The sequence below is a fragment of the Dama dama genome, chromosome 9 (assembly GCF_033118175.1).
Source record: "Dama dama isolate Ldn47 chromosome 9, ASM3311817v1, whole genome shotgun sequence".
Taxonomy (NCBI): Eukaryota; Metazoa; Chordata; class Mammalia; order Artiodactyla; family Cervidae; genus Dama; species Dama dama.
Window position 1 is genome coordinate 24309045 of NC_083689.1, and position 17951 is coordinate 24326995.

General features: G+C 56.2%; 1 protein-coding gene across 1 annotated transcript; it reads right to left on the reverse strand.

Moving 5' to 3' along the window:
• Positions 1-1817: 1817 nt before the first annotated feature.
• THOP1 (thimet oligopeptidase 1) lies at positions 1818-16574 on the reverse strand. The gene is made up of 13 exons (XM_061150736.1): positions 16416-16574; positions 13243-13455; positions 10713-10861; positions 9732-9839; positions 9227-9329; positions 7065-7225; positions 6344-6479; positions 5791-6157; positions 5485-5686; positions 3500-3686; positions 3240-3368; positions 2458-2594; positions 1818-2306 (listed from the first exon to the last, which is right to left on the reverse strand). Exons 1-13 carry the CDS (start codon positions 16429-16431, stop codon positions 2151-2153), a joined length of 2064 nt encoding a protein of 687 aa, XP_061006719.1. The 5' UTR covers positions 16432-16574; the 3' UTR covers positions 1818-2150.
• Between the last annotated feature and the right edge of the window lie 1377 nt (positions 16575-17951).

Here is a 17951-nt window from a genome sequence, read left to right on the forward strand (position 1 = left end):
GCCACATGGTCCGGCCAAAAGGAGTTATACAATTATATATAGATATATAATCAAATACACTGAATTTTTAAATCAAAGTTATGTGCAGAGATTCACTGAAGGAGATAAAATGCCCTCTGCCTAAGAAATGTATTGTTTTGGTAATGACCATGTCAATTGTCTTCTCATCCTTTACCTTACAGTCAGCAGGTATACAGGGTTGGGAGCAGTTTTTATCAAATCTGACTTGACTCTCTTTGGATGCATCACCCTGGCTCAATTCCTTTAGGTGATCAATAAAATATTCAAAAGTGCTTGGTTGTACTTTCCAGCTATGAGTAACAGAATAACCAACTCAAACTACCCTTTTAAGGAGGAAATTCTTCATCTCCCTTAACAGAACATGGAGAGACATTGGAGTAGGGGCATGAAAGGAGGGAGGGAGGGAGGGAGGGGGTGTGGAGACAGGTGCAAAGGGAAGCAGGTGGAAAGGCCCTGGGGTATCTCCAAACCCTTCCCTCTTCACTTTCCTGCTGGGGCCAGACAGCCTCTGCAGCCACAACTGACGGCTGAGGAGCCTGGAGGAAGGCATGGCAACCCACTCCAGTATTCTTGCCTGGAGAATTTCCACAGATAGAGGAGTCTGGCAGGCTACAGTCCATGGGGTCACAAAGAGTCACATGTGACTGAGCGTCTGAGCACACTCCAACTTGAATCCCAGGAAGGTGGCAACCAAGGATACTCATTCCCTTACCCCCTGCCCATCCCCGGCCTTGAACTAACCCTGTTTCCTGCTACCATTACACTGAATTAGCAGACATGTGATGTACTTTTAACATACACACCCTTCCAAACATGGTGTTTATTCTGAGACTCAACAGAGGCCAGGAGCCTGGGCAGTCTTGGGCAGGTCCTGCCCTGCGTCCCCCTTGACCAGAACCACCTCTTCTCCCCATATCTCTGCCATAGCCCTAAGCCGAGCAGGCAGGCACCTAGGTAGGTCCCTGGAGGCTCCTACAAGGTGGGGCATTCTGCCAGGCCCAGCCTCGGCTGTGCCACGTCTCAGGTGGGGTCTCTGAGATGTGGTCAAGGACGCACTCTGGCTTGCAGGTGACAGGAGAGGGGATCCAGTGGCTCACAGTGCCCAGTGTGGGGTGGCAATGGGGTCTTGGGGAGGCCTGCCCTCGTGGCATGGGCTCCTTTGTGCTGAGTGGCCTCTGTCTAAGGACAGCTCTGCCTGACTGCTCATACTCTCCAAGTTCCAAGTCTGGGGGAAAAACAGAATTTCTTTCCCCAAACCGCTTCAACAAAAATCATGGGCCTGACAGCACCAGCCTCAACTGGACTACCTCTCGATGTCTGGGCTGAACCCTGCGGCTGGTGAGATGACCCACATGACCTGCTTTAACCTGGGACCCCCGACTCCCTCTGGCATGGAGGGGTCCCCAAGAGTGGGGACGCCCACGGGCACTTCAGGATGTGTGGATGAGACCGGTGCACTGGCCAGTGGCCACCTGTGCTCAGCCCGGCTGAGGTGGGTCTCCCAGGAGGCCCCACTCACCCAACAGCCTAACCCTGAGGCTTGAACCCAGAGCCCCACTGCCCAGCCCAGGCCAGACCCACTCCCTGTGTTGCTTGTCTATACTGGATCGGGGACCTCCCTGGCAGTCCATAGGTTAATACTCTGTGCTTCAAACGCAAGGGGCATGTGTTTGATCCCCAGATGGGCAACTAGTATCCCGCATGCCATAAGGCGAGGCCAAAAAACTCCAAACGAATGAAAAACAACAAATTGGCCACAGCACTGTTCCTGCAGTGGAAGGGAGGCAGGCAGAGATCAGGACTGAATCTTTTTTTTTTTTAATGGCTGCATTTCAAAGAACTGTTTTTTAACTAGGGAAAACTCCCAGGAAAGGGCTGCATTAGTGCAACAAAGAGGCGTCTTGACCAGACAGGAGACTTTCCAGACACCTCCAGGTGGAGACCTTTCAGCCCATGTGGGCCGATGGGGACACAGGGACTGGGCGGGGGGGAGGGGGATGGACACGCAGCCCCTCCCCTGCCCGGTCCCTGGGCTGGAGCCCCCCACCTGCCCCGACTGGGCACTAAGGCACCTGGACAGGTAGCACGCGGCCAGGCCCACCAGGGTGGGGGGCCAGAGCCCCATGCCATCAGCAGGCTGGCAGCTCACAGCCCTCCACCTGCAGCCCTTTGCTCAGAAGGAAGGCGTCCTGCTTGGGGTCACGACCCAGGAAGAGCTTCAACATGACACTGGCGTCCTCAGAGCCGCCCGGCCTCAGGATGCAGCTTCTGTAGTCCATGCCGACCTGCCAAGAGGGCGCGGGGCTGGAGGAGGGTTGCGCACCCCTCCCTGGCTCCAAGGGGCCCTCGGCATCACCAGGGAGGAAGGATACCCAGCGTCTGGGGGTGTAGGGGGCAGGAGCCCTCAGGGCAAAGGGGCCCAGGCCGGCCTCTCACCTTGCCACTCAGGACGCCCTCCTGCTTGAAGCGCGTGTGGAACATATCAGCAGAGTACACCTCACTCCATAGGTAGCCATAGTACTGGGCGTCATAGCCACCCGCCAGGTGGCCAAAGGTCGCAGGCATGTTGGTCCCTAGGATGGATGCGGAGAGGCTCTGGTCATGGCCCCTGGGCCCCCTCAGGATTTTTCCAGAGAGAAGGGCCTCGAAGCAGCCCCGTCTGAGGCCCATGCCACAGGAGGGCAACTGGTCTAACACTTCGAGAAAATGGGGTCTTGTGGGCAACTCACAGAGGAAAATAAGTCTTTGCCCACTTTCTGCTCAAGCTCACAAGGGTTCACCCGGAGCACCTTACAAGGTCAGCTGCTCAGACTCTGATGAGTCAGGGCTCACCGTGGACAGTGGGGAACGCGTTGGTTACCACACTCCCTGAAGGACGTCTTAGAGGCCCATGGAGGGCTGAACGGCGTGTATACACACCAACACATGCATGTTCAAACCTCCACTACTCATACATCCGGGTACAAACCCTTTCCTGACCCCCTGGGCTTCTCACAAAGCATGTGCAGAGCCGCCAGCCTACCATGGCCCCCACGCGCCACAGCTGGAGGGACAGGCCCAAGGACTGTGGTAGGATGAGCCCAGAGGTCAGTGGCTCCTCCTGGGCCTTGGCTGAGGCCTGTCAAACAGTCCCCACTTCACACGTCACTGATGACTTTCACCACCTGGGCAGTGGCCACCACCCCGGCCCCTAAGGCATCCCGCAGGAGCACGGCTACCTGGCGTGGCGGGGACCCCGAGGATCTCCTGGCACAGGCGGGCGTACTCCTTGGCCGGGTCTGCGGCTGTCTGCGTGTGCAAGGCCTGGTCCACCTTGGCCAGGACGATCTGGCGCAGGTTGAAGAGACCTGGGGGGAGGTGGGGGTGGGGAGATGGGGCTGGGTGTGTGTTCGGGCCACTTCCCCCGGGGGGAGGGGAGGAAGGTGGTGGGGCGCTGGGTGTTTGGCCTCTGGGCGGCTCCTTCCTTCCCCAGTCGCACCTGTATTGGCCTGGCGGGACTTGATGAGCTTGTCCAGCAGCTCCTGGGGGATGGAGCTGCCCGTGCGGTAGTGCTGGGACATCCGGAGCAGCGGCTCCGCCTCCCACACCCAATTCTCCAGCATCTGCGACGGGGCCTCCACAAAGTCCCGCTCCACATGCGTCCCGCTGAACATGGCAAACTCGGCCTGTGGGGGCGGGGGAGGGGGGAACTGTAGGAGGCCCCAGACCCTGACCAACCCGGGACACAGGGAGGCAGAGAGCCTGCCGTCCAGCAGGTCACAGCGCCCCTCCCCATCCACAGAGTCCTAGATGCAGTGGATCTAGGTGGCCGGCAACGGCAGGAGCTCCTTTCTCCTCTTTCCTGCATCTTGATATTCTTCTTGAAGACATAGTACCTGATGGCAGTGTGGCTGGAACCCAGGCCTGGCAGAGACAGGGCCAGGTGGGCTGAGTGACCTGGCATGTTCTTCCTGGGACCCAGGGAGGCAGTCAGATGTCACTGGCACCTGGACCCCTGCCTTTGGGTTCCAATACCAACTGCAAACAAGCTTCCTTCTCACAGTCTATTGACTGCCCCATGTGTGCATTCTCATGTTTTTGGGGGTGATTTCTCTGTTCTAGATGGATCCCCCAGTGTAGGGCTGAAGTGCTATCCAGTGACTGGGGCGCAAGAAGGCAGTGAGGTGCTCACAGAGATAGTGCGTGTGTCAGATGAGCTTTGTCCCGGTGAGGGTCACAGCCCTGCCAGCAGGGGCTCAGCATGACTGAACCAACAGCTGGTATCAGACCAGGTGTCGATAAATAGAAACACAGAGCACATGAAGCCGAGTGAGGCTCAGTCCTGAAAACCGGGTGACAAAGACTCACGGGAGCCTGGCTCTGCACTGTCTGCAGGGGCGGCGGCTCAGTAACCGCTCCCTCCACATTCACAGTGACTTTATAGCACAGAACTGCCTTGAACACCGAGAATCAGCCATACTGAGAAAGACACAATGGCTGCGAGGGAGCCATGAGGGTCACCAGCAGAGGAGCAGTCTGGGGACAGCAAGTCATCCCTGAGTGGATCGCGAGGAAGCTGCCCAAGGGGAGGGGTGTGAAGGGGGCTAAAGGTGGTGGGGGTGAGGGCTGGGAGGCCCCCACCCTCACACCATAGACAATAACACCAAAATGAAGAGCTCAACTACTAAACTTACAGGAAAAAAATTCAGAAGAAACTCTTTATGCCTTGAGTTAGAGAAAAATTTGCAAAATGTGAGGAAACATTTAACAACTTCAAAGTCAAAACATTCTGCTCAGAAATACAGAAGAGGTCCTTCCACAAACGGAAGCATCCCTCAGCCATGAAAAGGAGAGAAGCCCTGACACTCACTACCACGTGGACGGACTCTCCACGTGGACGAGAACACTGCGCTCAGTGAGAGGAGCAGACACAGAAGGACACACAGGGTGTGATTCCACTGATGGGAAACGTCCAGAACAGGCCAAACCACAGACACAGACAGTGGGTTCTTGGTTGTCAGGGGCTGGGGGGTAGGGGTTGGGAGTAATGATAGCTAAGGTGCGTGAGGGACATTTTTGGGGTGATGGAAAATTTCCAGAACAAGGCACCGGGATGGCCACACAGCTTGGTGACGGATGAGCTTGGTGAGCTGTTCTGAACTGTCCGCTCACACTCCGGGGCAGCTTGTGTGAGCATGGCTCTCAGGCTGAGGGCTGACCACAAGAGGGCCAAGCACAAGCACATGTGCAACCAGGTCCCAGGGATGGATGCTCATCTGGGGGGCCCAATGAGGAAAGTCCCTGGGACTTAACTCATAGGGAACCGGCCCTGCTTATGCCTTTACCCGGGGCTCCCAGCTTCCGGAGCCGCAAGGACATCCCTTGCTGCTGTTCACACATCCAGGGCGTGGGGTTCAGGGACGGAAGCTGGTACCAACCTGCCTGTAGACCACCACGCCCCACCCTCCTCTGCCCCACACCCACCTGGGAGCAGAGCTGGTGCATCACGTGGCCGAACTCATGGAAGTAGGTCTCCACCTCGTCGTGCTGCAGCAGGGAGGGCGCATCGGGTGTGGGCTTGGTGAAGTTGGCCACCATGGCAGCGATGGCGATCTGCCGGCTCCCATCCTTCCGCAGGCAGCCTGGCTGCAGGCCAAAGCAGGCCGCATGCCCATACTTGCCTTCCCTGGGTGGAGATGGGGGACGTGGGGTCAGTCTTGGCCGCTGGGGGTGGGCGGAGTGAGTGCCCAGCCCAGCCCAGCCTGGCTGATGGGTCCTCCATGCACACACCGGGGGTAGAGGTCCAGGTAGAACTTGCCGATGAGCTTGCCCGAGGCCGCATCCCGCACGGCATACAGTGCCACGTCCTCGTGCCACACGGCGGCGCCCTCCTCCAGCTGGAAGCTGAGGCCCAGGAGCTCCTGGTAGATGCCCAGCAGCCCGCGAGTCACCACCTGCATGGGGAAGTACTCCTTGAGCAGATTCTGGTCCACACGGTAGCGCGTCTCCTCCACCTGGTTCATGTAGTAGCGCATGTCCCAGGCGTTGATGCACCCGTCGAAGGCCAGGCCGCGCTGCTCGCACTCCACCCTCTTCAGCTCCAGGATCACTGCCCGCTCCTGCTCCCCGAGTGGCTTCAGCTTCTGCGCCAGCTCATCTGTGGGCGATGGGGGGTGTGTGAGGCTCAGCTACCTCCCTGGGCCGCCGCCAGCCCCCACCACTCACCCCACATGACCCCCGAGGGTGGACAGAGCGGGGCTCGCAGGCAGCACCTCGTCCAGTTGAGGTGGCCCCTAGCCCTCACACCTCCCCCCAGGCACCTGAGGCAAGCGGGTGGGGTTACCTAGGAAAGTGGCCACCACCTGGCTGGTCTTGGCCATGTTCATCTCTAGCACGTAGTCGGCATGTGTGCTGAACCCCAGCAGACGGGACTTCTGAGCCCGAAGCCTCACCAGTTCCCTGAGAATGGCGCAGTTCTCCTAGAGCCCACAGACGGACAGATAGACGGTAGCACTGGAGCCATAGGCCAGGTGTTCACGGGAGGGCTCTCAGGTTCCTGGCAGCCATGGCCCCCATGACCCCCTCAACCCCCACTGCCCGGATTTCTCTGCACTTGGTCCTGTCATAACACATGGTCTTTATAACCCACTGGGGCCTCCCTGGGCTCAGGGCTCTGCCGGCACCTGAGGGCTTCACTCAGCCTCCCCAGCTTGTGGGACAGACACAGAGTGACATCGACCAGGTTCATTTACAAGGAGAAATACGCCTGTTCACAACAGGAATGCTAACTACACCCGGAAGCTGACAGAGAACGTCCAGAAGGGTAAGTGGCCGGGAGCTGGTGGCCAGCAGTGCCGTCTCCACAGCACCAAGGCCCTAACCCAGGACTCTGCCCCAGTCAAGTCCATGGCCAGGAGAGGGAAGTGCCAACCCCTCCCATCCAGACCAGCCCTGGGATTGGCAGGCTCAGCAGCCCTTGGGGGCTGAGCCAGACCCGGGGACGCTGAGAGGGCAGACCGAGATCAGGCCCTGCTGGGCAATGAGCAGTGGAGGTGCTTCCTTACCTCCTTGCACCGGCAATTGAAGGCCTCCTCCACTTTCCTCCGGGTCTCGGGCACATGGCATTTCTTCAGGAGGGGAAAGTAGTGTGGGTACTTGAGCGTGACCTTCAGTTTCTCGTCCTCGGTCTTCTCCAGTGAATTTATAAAGTCTTCAGGGAGCCCTCCTGTGGGGGCCAAATTGGGGGCTCTGAGGGGACTGGCAAGCCGCCCAGCTGAGGTGGGAGGGGTGGAAGCCCCCACTGCATGGGAGGTGAGGAATAAGATGGCAGGCTGGACTTCCCCATGCCCTTTGCATGCGTCTGCACTCAGAGGAGTTGAGGGCTCTCCCACCTCAGAGCTCTGCTCCCTCAGGATGCCCTCAGGGAGGGGGAGGTGGAGCTTGTCTGGTCATCCCAGGTTGGCCTGCACCCCAGAACAGGCGCCACCCTGGGACAGTGTGGACTGCCGCCTCCTCCCATGTCCTTCCTGGGTGAGAGGCCACAGCAGGAGGTGGAACCTGCCAGGTGGGCTTCCCAGCTCTGGGCAATGGAGGGATCCAGGAGCAATAGCTCCCTGGCAGCCAGACCTCAGTCCGACCACCCTGCTGGGGCCAGGCCAGGGAGAGGACACAGCGAGCCCAGCTCAGTCCATGTCCAACAGGAGGTGCTTCAAGAACTACGGGGATGCGTCCATTTGAAGGGGCCAAACTGGGACAACGAGCATCTAAGAAAGTGAGGACAGCAAGGACACCCCCAGTGGACAGACCAGAGCCTAGAAGCCCGTGGATGCAAGGACACGGCCAGGGCTGTGGGGGCTAGTTCTGACACACAGGAGGACACCCACTAAGACAGGGCGAGGACACAAGCCGGCGACAGTGGGAGGAGCTGCAGCCTTCAGGATTCCTGGGAGAAATGACTGATCATGAGGGGAAAAGAGCCGACACTACAGAGGCGATGCCGGGTGGAAGTCAGTTTAGCCTAGGGATGAGGACTTAGGAAAAGAAGACAGGGTTTTATACGTGTATACACGACTCTCTCTAGAGGCTGGGGTGGGGGAGAAAACAGAGACACAACACACTACCTATGTTCCTGTAAAATGACACTCCGGAGCCTTTCGCAACCCGGAGAAATGACCCGGCGTGGCTCCTGCTCAGCTGGGATTGAAACCCTGTCAGGCAGCCACACATGTCCAGCTGCCATCCCAGCCCCATGAGACAGGTCACCAGGGCTGTGAGTGTCTGTTCCATGCGCTGGGGGTTCACATTCCTGCCTAGGAGGCCAGGCTGAACTAGCAGGGCCCTGGGCTGGAAAGTGGGCAGAAAAGCAGCCAGCCCCACAGGACAGTGGATTCCAGAGGCCTGGGATGGCCCTTTGGCCTGAAAGCCTTGGGAGTCACATGGGCCTTGCTGCCTGGGACAGAGCAGTGGGGACAAAAAGTCAGAGTGGCAGAGGTCAGCGTGATGGACCTGAAGCTCCTGCTCAGGACAGAGCACATCTGTGTCCCCAAGTCTCTGCTGACCAGAGGCCCAGGCAGTATCACAGCATATGGGACAGCACTGTCGGACTCTCGGGCAGGGCTCACAGGCCACTACCCACCTGCCTGGATTCTGCATAATTGTCAGTATGGGTAAAATGGAAGCAAGTCTGTCAACAGGGAAGGTGTCTGGAGAGATCGGAAAGGAACGTGAGGCTTAATTTGAGCTGATCGGGGCCAGAAACGTAAAGATAGTCATCAGGATGGGTGGGGACCCCATCCCGAGGGCCTGTACCTGGGGGCGCAGGAGGCACCGTCCCTGGTGACAGGTCTGGAGGCCCCAGTGCAGGAGCCGCACATACACAAGGAGGCCAGGTCCGGGGCGCACATGGGGTCTCCCACTGTTCTCGCCACTTTCCCACAGGCACCAAGTTTTCAAAATAAGGCATTTGGGGAAGAAGGTAGAAGCTGAGAAAGCCTCCCAGGCCCCAGGCCTTCAAGCCCCCATGCAGAGCCAGACTGGGAGGACACCAGGAGTTAAAGGATCACACCTCACAGAGCAGGGCCGGGCAGAACCTCAGCAAACAGACCCCAGCCCTCCCCAGGGAAGGATCCAGGACCTTGGGCTCTAAACTCCCGGAGCGCCCCTGGGGGAGGAGGCCCTCCCAGGGAATGCTCCCCTCCCCCGCCCGTCACCCTGTGCACACACGCACCCAGCTCCTCGCGTGTGAACGGCAGGAAGGTCGTATCCTCGTTGAGGTTCTTGTTGAAGTCGATGCACAGGAGACTCAGCTTCTTCTTGATGCTCTTGATTTTCTGATGGATAAAGACTGTTGTGAGAGTCCGGGGGAATGGAAAGAGTGGGAGGTTCTAGATTCGGGGCTCCCCAGGAGTTGTGCTGAGCTCAGATATCTGAAGCCTAGACCCCGGCCCCCTGTTCTTGCTTCCCAGTGATCAGTGAAGGACCTGGAAGTAGGGGTGCCCCATAGAGACCACTACTCTCAGAGCCCTGGGGAACCTAAGCTTTGGCCATCTTAAGGGATCTAAACTGTTCATTCAGAGTCCATCTGGTTTTCAGAAACAGAAACTGACCAGCCTGGGTTCAGGAACAAGGAGGAGGGGTGCTGAGGAAAGAGCCGGCTCCCCTGGGCCCTGGGCCAGGGCCTGGGGTTGGGGCTTGGGCATGGGGGTGAGGGTCACCACAGGCTAGGCTCTCACTTCCTGTGTCTCCTCTGGCAGGTGCAGCCCGTTCCTCCGGCCCAGTTTGATTAGTCGCTCTAGGTACCTTGATGCCTCTGGTCTCAGTGAGTCCTTCTGGACCTTCTCCTGGAACAAGAAAACCATAGAGACAGTGCCAAATGCCTGCGAGGCCGTGGGGAAGCAAGACATCATCATTGAAAGGAATGTAGAACAGTTTGCAGGTTTCCTGAAAAGCAAAACTTCCTAAAAAAGCAGCTATCGCAGGACTCAGCACTGCAGGCCCGAGCACTGACCCAGGGAACCAGATTCAAGTCCACACAGGACCTTGCATGACTGGGGACAGCCCAAACCAAAGCTGCCAGGGGCCTCCCCAGGGCAATGGATGGGGCAGCTGTGTCAATGTTAGGACCCTGCTGTGACAATGACCTGTCACAAAACATGACTTCGGGGACAACTGGACAAGCTCAACTGGGACCTCTCTGAATCACTTCTAACAACAAGATGTGAACCTATAATGGTCTCAATAAACACTTCAGTTAAACACTGCCTATGCTTTCTGAGGCCCCAGTCACTGAGTCTGCACAAAGTACCCCAGGGTCTTCCTGGTTCCAACGCGGACGTGTCTGGCAGGTTCTAAGAACCACCCACCAGCCATGCGAAGAGCATCTGCAGTCCCCTGACGGTGGCAGCAGTGCTCAGGGGCACCACCAGGGAGGAAGGAAATGCACACCACTGTCACTGGTCCCTTCACCTCACGTGGGAGATGGGATGTCCCCTTGAGGTGACCCCAGCAAGGTCAGGGATGTGAGATGACATGTGCACATGGGAAGGCATTGCACACCTCTCCTCCCTCCTGCTTGTCTCTGTCATGTCTCTAACATTGTCTGTTGTGGAAAAAACGATCCCACTGCCCCCTGCAGAGCTCTGTCCACCTCATGAAGCCCGAGAGCGGGACCTCTCCATCTGGGAGGTCCACACTCTGGCCCGGCCCTCACTCACCTGCAGCCAGACGATCCTCTGGTACACATCCTGCCTCATGCTCATTTCCACATCGAACTCCGACAGCTTCTTGTCTGCCTCCGTGCTGGCTGTGCGGATGTCCTTGGAGGGAGAGACGTGCTGGGGGAAGTCAAGGATGTTCCTCTGAACTGAAATGGGGAGACAGTACAGGTGAGAGAATGGCCCCGCAGGGAAACGGGCAGGTGCAGCCCTGGGTGAGAGACGAGCATGGTTAACCCTGTCCTCAGGGACTCGTGGTCCAGATGGGACGGGTCTCAGCTCTGGACACCTCAAGCCGAGAAGGACGGGAACAGGGAGCAGGATGAGACCTGAGACCAGGAGAGGCTGAAGGGACTCAGCGCCAGAAAGGCGCCCTGGTGGCCCATGGCCATGCTGCAGGGCACCAACAATTTTATACTTCATGGTGCACCATGTGCATGAGATAGTGGGCATGTGGCGACTGTGAGAACACACACTTCCGCTGTGTCACCATGTGACCCACAGCCCCACTCTCAGGTGGACACCCGAGAGGAGCAGAACACTGTCCACCCAAAAAACGGTCACACATCATCAGAGCAGTGTGATCCGCAGTGACCAACAGTGGACACAACCCAGATATCTGTCAGCAGACGACTGGACACACATGTGCCTCTGCACACGGGAGCATCACTTAGCCATGAAAAGAAGAGAAGCCCTGACACTCGCTACCACATGGACAGACCCTGAGAACACTATGCTCAGTAAGAGAGGCAGACACGGAAGGACACACACGGTGTGATTCCACTGATGGGAAACATGCAGAACAGGCAGGTCCACAGACACAGAGAGTGGGTTCACACTGTCAGGAAGTGACTGCTAATGGAGATGGGGGACCTCTTTGGGGAAATGGAAGGTTCTAGAATTTAGATACTGGTGATGGCTGTATATGCTAAATACACTAAAAATCAATGAAATATAGGCTTAATGTGGGCAGATTACATGGTGTATGAAATGTATCTCAGCAGTTCTTTTATACCACCGAGTGGTATACAGAACTCAGTTGCCCAACTAGGGACTGAACCTGCACCCCCAGCAGTGGAAGCGTGGAGTCCTAACCATCAGACCATCAGGGAAGTCCCCTTCAACAGAACAGTTTTTTCAAAAGTGTGTACTTTGAGGGGGGTAGGGAGGAGGGCGAGGGGACTGAAGTACCATCACAGTTTGGTGGCTTCCCTGGCCCCAGGCCACTGAGAACGTCCCAGGGCTGGTGGGTCAGCTGCACAGTGGACCCTCCAGAGGCAGTGACCTGCTCAGCTGACTGGACCAAACACGGCAGGGTCTGAGGGGGCCCTGACACCAGCTGCCCGATAGCGAGCCATGAAAAGGACAGAGGCGGCCTCTGTGCATGTGACGGCTCTGAGCACGACAACAGAACAGCAGAGTGTAGGATTAGTCCAGGCGGCGGGTTGGGCAGAGGGGGCGCGGGAAGGGGCACCAGGCTGGGCTCAGCCTGCACTCAGAGAGCCCAACACCCAGCAAGGCAGGGTGAGGGGCTTCCCAGGTGGTCCAGTGGCTAAGACTCCAAACTCCCAGTGCAGGGGGCACAGGTTCAATCCCTGGTCTGGGAACTAGATCCCACGTCCCACATGGCACACCCCTCCCCCCCAAAAAAAAGTAAAAGAATAATATAATTTGGTCTACTGAGGGGAAATGGAAAGGCCACAGGAGTGGGGGTGGAGAGACTAGATCTTGTCTGGCAGGGTCATGCCCCAGGTGGGAATTTGCACCAACCAGCCTCCAGAACCTCCTGCCGGAGATGAGAAGGGAGACAGAGGTCTGCCCCACCCCAGCAGGTGACTGGGGGGCAAAACTGGCCTATGGGCTCTTGATCCACTGCCTGCACCATGGCCCCCACCTCTGAGCCCATGGCACACTGGCCCCCATAGAGTAGCCCCTCTGAAGTCTGAGCAGGCAGCCGGGCCCAGAACACCCAGCACCATGCAGCATCAGGGACACGTGAGGACCCTGCAGCCGGAGTTCAGGAATTCTAGACGGTTCTCAGAGAAACAGCTTTCCCAAAGATGCAGAGACAGGGGTTTCCCTGGCTCAGCGTTCTCTGCCTCGTCAGCCTCTGCAGACGGGGCTTGGGAGGCGGACTGAGGATCTGTCTGACCACACAAACTTGTAGGACAGACCCCCATGGATGAGAGGAGGGAAGGAACTCCAGAGTGACGAGAAGGGCGCCCCAGGGTGTCAGGTTACCCAGAGAACAAGGAGGTAGCAGGGAGCAGAAAACCAAAGGGGACCAAGTCCAGCCACTCGGAGGAAACAAACAACCCCTGGGGCTCCAGTTTCAAGGCTGGCAGGTGAGCTGGTCTGATGACACCCATTCTGGGCCCTCAGATGACGCAGCCCCGGGGGATAGTGCAAGCCAGCCAGGCCTGGCTGCCTCCCGCTGACCAGGGCCCACAAGGGGCCCTTCCCAGCCAGCACCTCTGTCCACTGCATCCCTGGGAAGGAAGTGGCATTGCCAGGTCTGGGCATGGCTCACCTGTGTAGGACACCTCCACGTCAGCCAGCGCCTTGAGCGTGTTCTCATAGGACACATCCTGGGGCTCCTGGGCGCCCACTCGGTCATACACGCGCTTGGTCTGCTCGATGAGTTCAGTGGTGAGCTCGGCGATCTGCTGGGCACTCAGGTCCCACCGGAGGTGGTTCACGGCCGAGCACGGTGCTGCCACGTCCAGGGCATCCCCTGTGCAGGCTGGACCCAGGAAACAGACCCCATACCCAGCAGGTCTGTGTCAAGCCCGCAATCAGGGTCAGAGTAACAGGGTGGGGGGAGACCCTAGGGCTGTGTGTGGATGCGTGGCATGATCGGTCCTCAAGCATAAGGGGATCCTGCCCCCAGGGAACACTCTGGTTGTCACAATCAGGGAGTGATACCACTGCATCACTGGGGTCAGGCATGCTGCTCAACATCCCAAAGTGCCCAGGACAGTCCCCGCAGGAAGACTCAGCGCTCAAAGTCATCAGTGCTGAGCACACACCTGCATTTCACTGAAAGAACACCTGCCTGCAGGGTGGAACCCCGAGTTCCCTGAATGTGACACATGACGTGTATACTGTGTTACTTTTCTAAAAGAGGGGGAAGCCCTGACAATTAAGACTTCCCCAGCCCCCAGCCCTCCCCCTCCACCAAGAGTTTTCTGGATGAGAGTCTGGTCTCTACCGACAGCTGTCAGTTAAAAATCTTTGGGCGGTGTTCTGCGGTGTACTTGCTCTCACTGGGTTCCAAGAGAGTTCTGTCCTCCACACCCTAGGTTGCCCCATGTCACAGATGGGAACCCTCTGATCACCTGATTCCATAGCCAGCAAGCGATAGGGATGGTTCAAAGTCGAGCAGCCTACTTCTGCTCCCATGCCGTGAACTAGCAGATGGCGCTCACCCCATCTTTGGAAATCTGCACACCCTGTGGTTGGGTCCTGTCCCCTTTTCAGGGCTCCACTCAGGACTAAAGTTCAAACCCTTTATCAGAGTCTACACCTGCGGTTGCCAAACACTGTCCCAAACACTGTTTCTGTCTAGCCCCTGGGCTAAAGGTGATTCTGCTGTGATCAAGAAGTTGTGTGGCCTGCCTGCCAAGTCTAATACACTTGACCCTACACACACAGGTTCACTGATCCCTGCTCTACTTGGTCCAGACTCTACTGGGTCCAGCACAGCAGGTTTGACCAGCTAGTTTGGTCAATTTCTCTGTTCCCGGCCACACAGGCTTTCTTCGAGGTTTCCTGAGCCTTCCTACAGTTGTCCCCTCTGCCCAGAGCCCTACCATATCAGTCTTCCTTTTCACATCCCTTTCTCAGAGAGGCCCGTGATGGTGTTCCTATAGCATCTGTAGGTTGGCCTATACCTGTCTCAAGTTATTTGAGTTAATGAATAAAGCCTGTGCTTTCCCTCCAGCTGGGTGTAGGGCACCTAACAAGCAAGCAGAAGGGGCTGCTCTAGGAAACGTCTACCAGTGCTTCATTCCCTACTTCTGGCAGGCAGGAGTGGTGCAAGGCCACATGGTCCTGAACTCCCTGATTTTCAAAACATTAGGGTGGGGGTGTCTTTGCAGGAAGCTGCTGGCTCAGGCCTGTGTTTGGTGTCTCTGGGTAGCATTTTTTTTTTTTTTTTTTACAGTATTATCAACACTTGTGGCTGGATCATTCTCTGTGTGGGGCCATCCTGGGCACTGTGGAATGCTGAGCAGCACCCCTGGTCCCCATCCACTCAATGCCAGTCATGATCACCATAGATATCCCCAGACATGAACCCCACAGGAAGACACAATCACCCCAGCTGAGAAAAGAAAAAGTCCCTTAAATCAGTAGAGGTTAGATTTTTCTGGCCAAATGGCTGCTTCAAACTTAGGGAAAATCTCTGCAGGATAATTTGGATTTCAAGAACTACAGAAGAGGGACTGTGAGTCTGCATTCGAGTTGGCAGTAAAGGAGGGCTCCAGGAGCTCAGTAAAGGTGGGAGACCTGAGTGAACTGCAATTGTCAGGAAAATCTTTTGGTGGAGCTAGGGTTTGAAAACTTTGAGCAGGCATGTTTGTAAACATTCACTGTCACCTACGTACCAGGTCTCTGATCTAACAATCCTGAACCAAAGAAAGCAGACTACATTCCCGCCTTCCTGAGGCCTGAATAACCGTAATTATGATTATCATCATTAATACAATTATCATCATCATTGTAATAGGCTGCAGAGAGAACTGGGGGAGGATAGGTTGGGCAAGACAAAATTTGAGGAGGCCCTACTCAACATCCTGGGCGACTTCCTAAAACATGGTTGGTATGCAGGTGACTGCTGCTGCTGCTAAGTCACTTCAGTCGTGTCTGACTCTGTGTGACCCCATAGACGTCAGCCCACCAGGCTCCCCCATCCCTGGGATTCTCCAGGCAAGAACACTGGAGTGGGTTGCCATTTCCTTCTCCAATGACTGAAAGTGAAAAGTGAAAGTGAAGTCGCTTAGTCGGGTCCGACTCTTAGTGACCCCATGGATTGCAGCCTACCAGGCTCCTCCATCCATGGGATTTTCCAGGCAAGAGTACTGAGTGGGGTGCCATTGCCTTCTCCGATGCAGGTAACATTGCTCCCCTAAAGGAAAACTCTTCTGTGGTGCCCCATTGCGCTTCACATAAAAGGGACCTGCAGCTGTGCCCTAGCCAAAATGACTTGTTGCTCCCCAAACGTCTTACTGGTGTGCTTGCCTCCGTCGCGGTTCCCACCACCTGGGACAGCTGCTTCTCCCCGCCAAGTCCAGGCTGAATGAAATGCCACCTCCTCCGAGAAGCCCTCCAGGACCGCCCTCCCTAAAGAAGCACCACCAGCCCTGGCACCGATCACCGTCTAAAGCCCCCGCTTGCTTTTTGCCTGTCGAACGTCCGGCTGTGGAACTAAGTCTAGAACTCCCTTGGAGTCCACCTCAGGGCAGACCAATCCTCAGGAGAAGTAATGGAGTTTGCCGAATGAGTGAAGCGCTGAAAAACCTGGATCATTCATTCGGCACCCGAGGGGGCGGGGTTCCAGACTCGCCGACCCCCAACCCCAGCCTGGGCCCAGGTCACTCGAGGGTCACTGGCTCCGTTCTAAGGCCCCAGGGGCGACCCCGGGGGAGAGGCACCGGGCTCTCGGGTCCGACAAGAGGAGCCACACCAAGAGACGGCCTGTACCTGCAGGAGGCTTCATAGCTGGCGGGTGTGCACCGGCGGCCCCTGTCTCCACCTGGTCCGTGTCCGCGCAGCGGCCGGCAGACTCCGTCCACTCAGAGATCTCAAATCTCCAGACCGAGGTGCCCGCCGCCCGCGCGCTCACTGAATGCTGGGAGACGCGTGCGCTGGAGGGCAGGGCGCTTGCGCACCCTAGCTCCGCCCAAAACCCGTGGCGGTGCTCCAGACGACTGACTCACTCTGCGCCTGCGCTGGAGCCACCCCCGTTCGTCATTTGCTCTTGGTGGTGAGGGGGTGGAGCTTTCCGGGAGGCGAGGGAGAGGCGTTTCCGTGGAAACCCGCACAGCTGGTGCCTCCTAGCTTTTTCGCTGGGCTCTTTCAGGCAGTAGTTGGCTTGGGCTTCCAGCGCCTGTATTAATTTATATTAGCCTCTTTTCTACATTTGTTGTGTATTTGTCTAGCTTTACAACCTTTCTCCCTTAAGTAGGGTCATCCGTGATCGCTTACCATGTCTCAGGCGCTTATCCCATTCCCGGTATCCTGCCCAGTTTCAAGTATCTAATGAATAAAGAAGGTGCGCCACATACATTAACTGAAACCAGTTGGTCAATAAAATTAAACACACATTTACTTAAAAAACAAAAATGTCTGTAAGCAAGTAAGTGTTGAGAAAGCTTCAGAAAACGGATCCAGGACTTTAAACAACAGGTGTTTTGAAACAGTGCAGTTGGAGGAGCCAAGATGGCGGAGGAGTAGGACGGGGAGACCACTTTCTCTCCTACAAATTCATCAAAAGAATAACTGAATGCAGAGCAAACTTCACAAAACAACTTCTGATCGCTAGCTGAGGTCATCAGGCTAAAAGCAAAACTAAACAAATGGGACCTAATGAAACTTAAAAACTTTTGCACTACAAAGGAAACTATAAGTAAGGTGAAAAGACAGCCCTCAGATTGGGAGAAAATAATAGCAAATGAAGAAACAGACAAAGGATTAATCTCAAAAATATACAAGCAACTCCTGCAGCTCAATTCCAGAAAAATAAATGACCCAATCAAAAAATGGGCCAAAGAACTAAACAGACATTTCTCCAAAGAAGACATACAGATGGCTAACAAACACATGAAAAGATGCTCAACATCACTCATTATTAGAGAAATGCAAATCAAAACCACAATGAGGTACCATTACACGCCAGTCAGGATGGCTGCTATCCAAAAGTCTACAAGCAATAAATGCTGGAGAGGGTGTGGAGAAAAGGGAACCCTCTTACACTGTTGGTGGGAATGCAAACTAGTACAGCCACTATGGAAAACAGTGTGGAGATTTCTTAAAAAACTGGAAATAGAACTGCCATATGACCCAGCAATCCCACTTCTGGGCATACACACTGAGGAAACCAGATCTGAAAGAGACACGTGCACCCCAATGTTCATCGCAGCACTGTTTATAATAGCCAGGACATGGAAGCAACCTAGATGCCCATCAGCAGATGAATGGATAAGGAAGCTGTGGTACATATACACCATGGAATATTAC

Bases quoted from the DNA above. Each gene is read 5' to 3' on its own strand.
- THOP1 (XM_061150736.1), bottom strand. The intron at 6,158-6,343 runs GTAACCCCACCC...CATCGCCCACAG, and splicing joins GGTGGTGGCCACTTTCCTAG to ATGAGCTGGCGCAGAAGCTG. The intron at 3,369-3,499 runs GTGCGACTGGGG...ACCTCCCCCCAG, and splicing joins GTCCCGCCAGGCCAATACAG to GTCTCTTCAACCTGCGCCAG.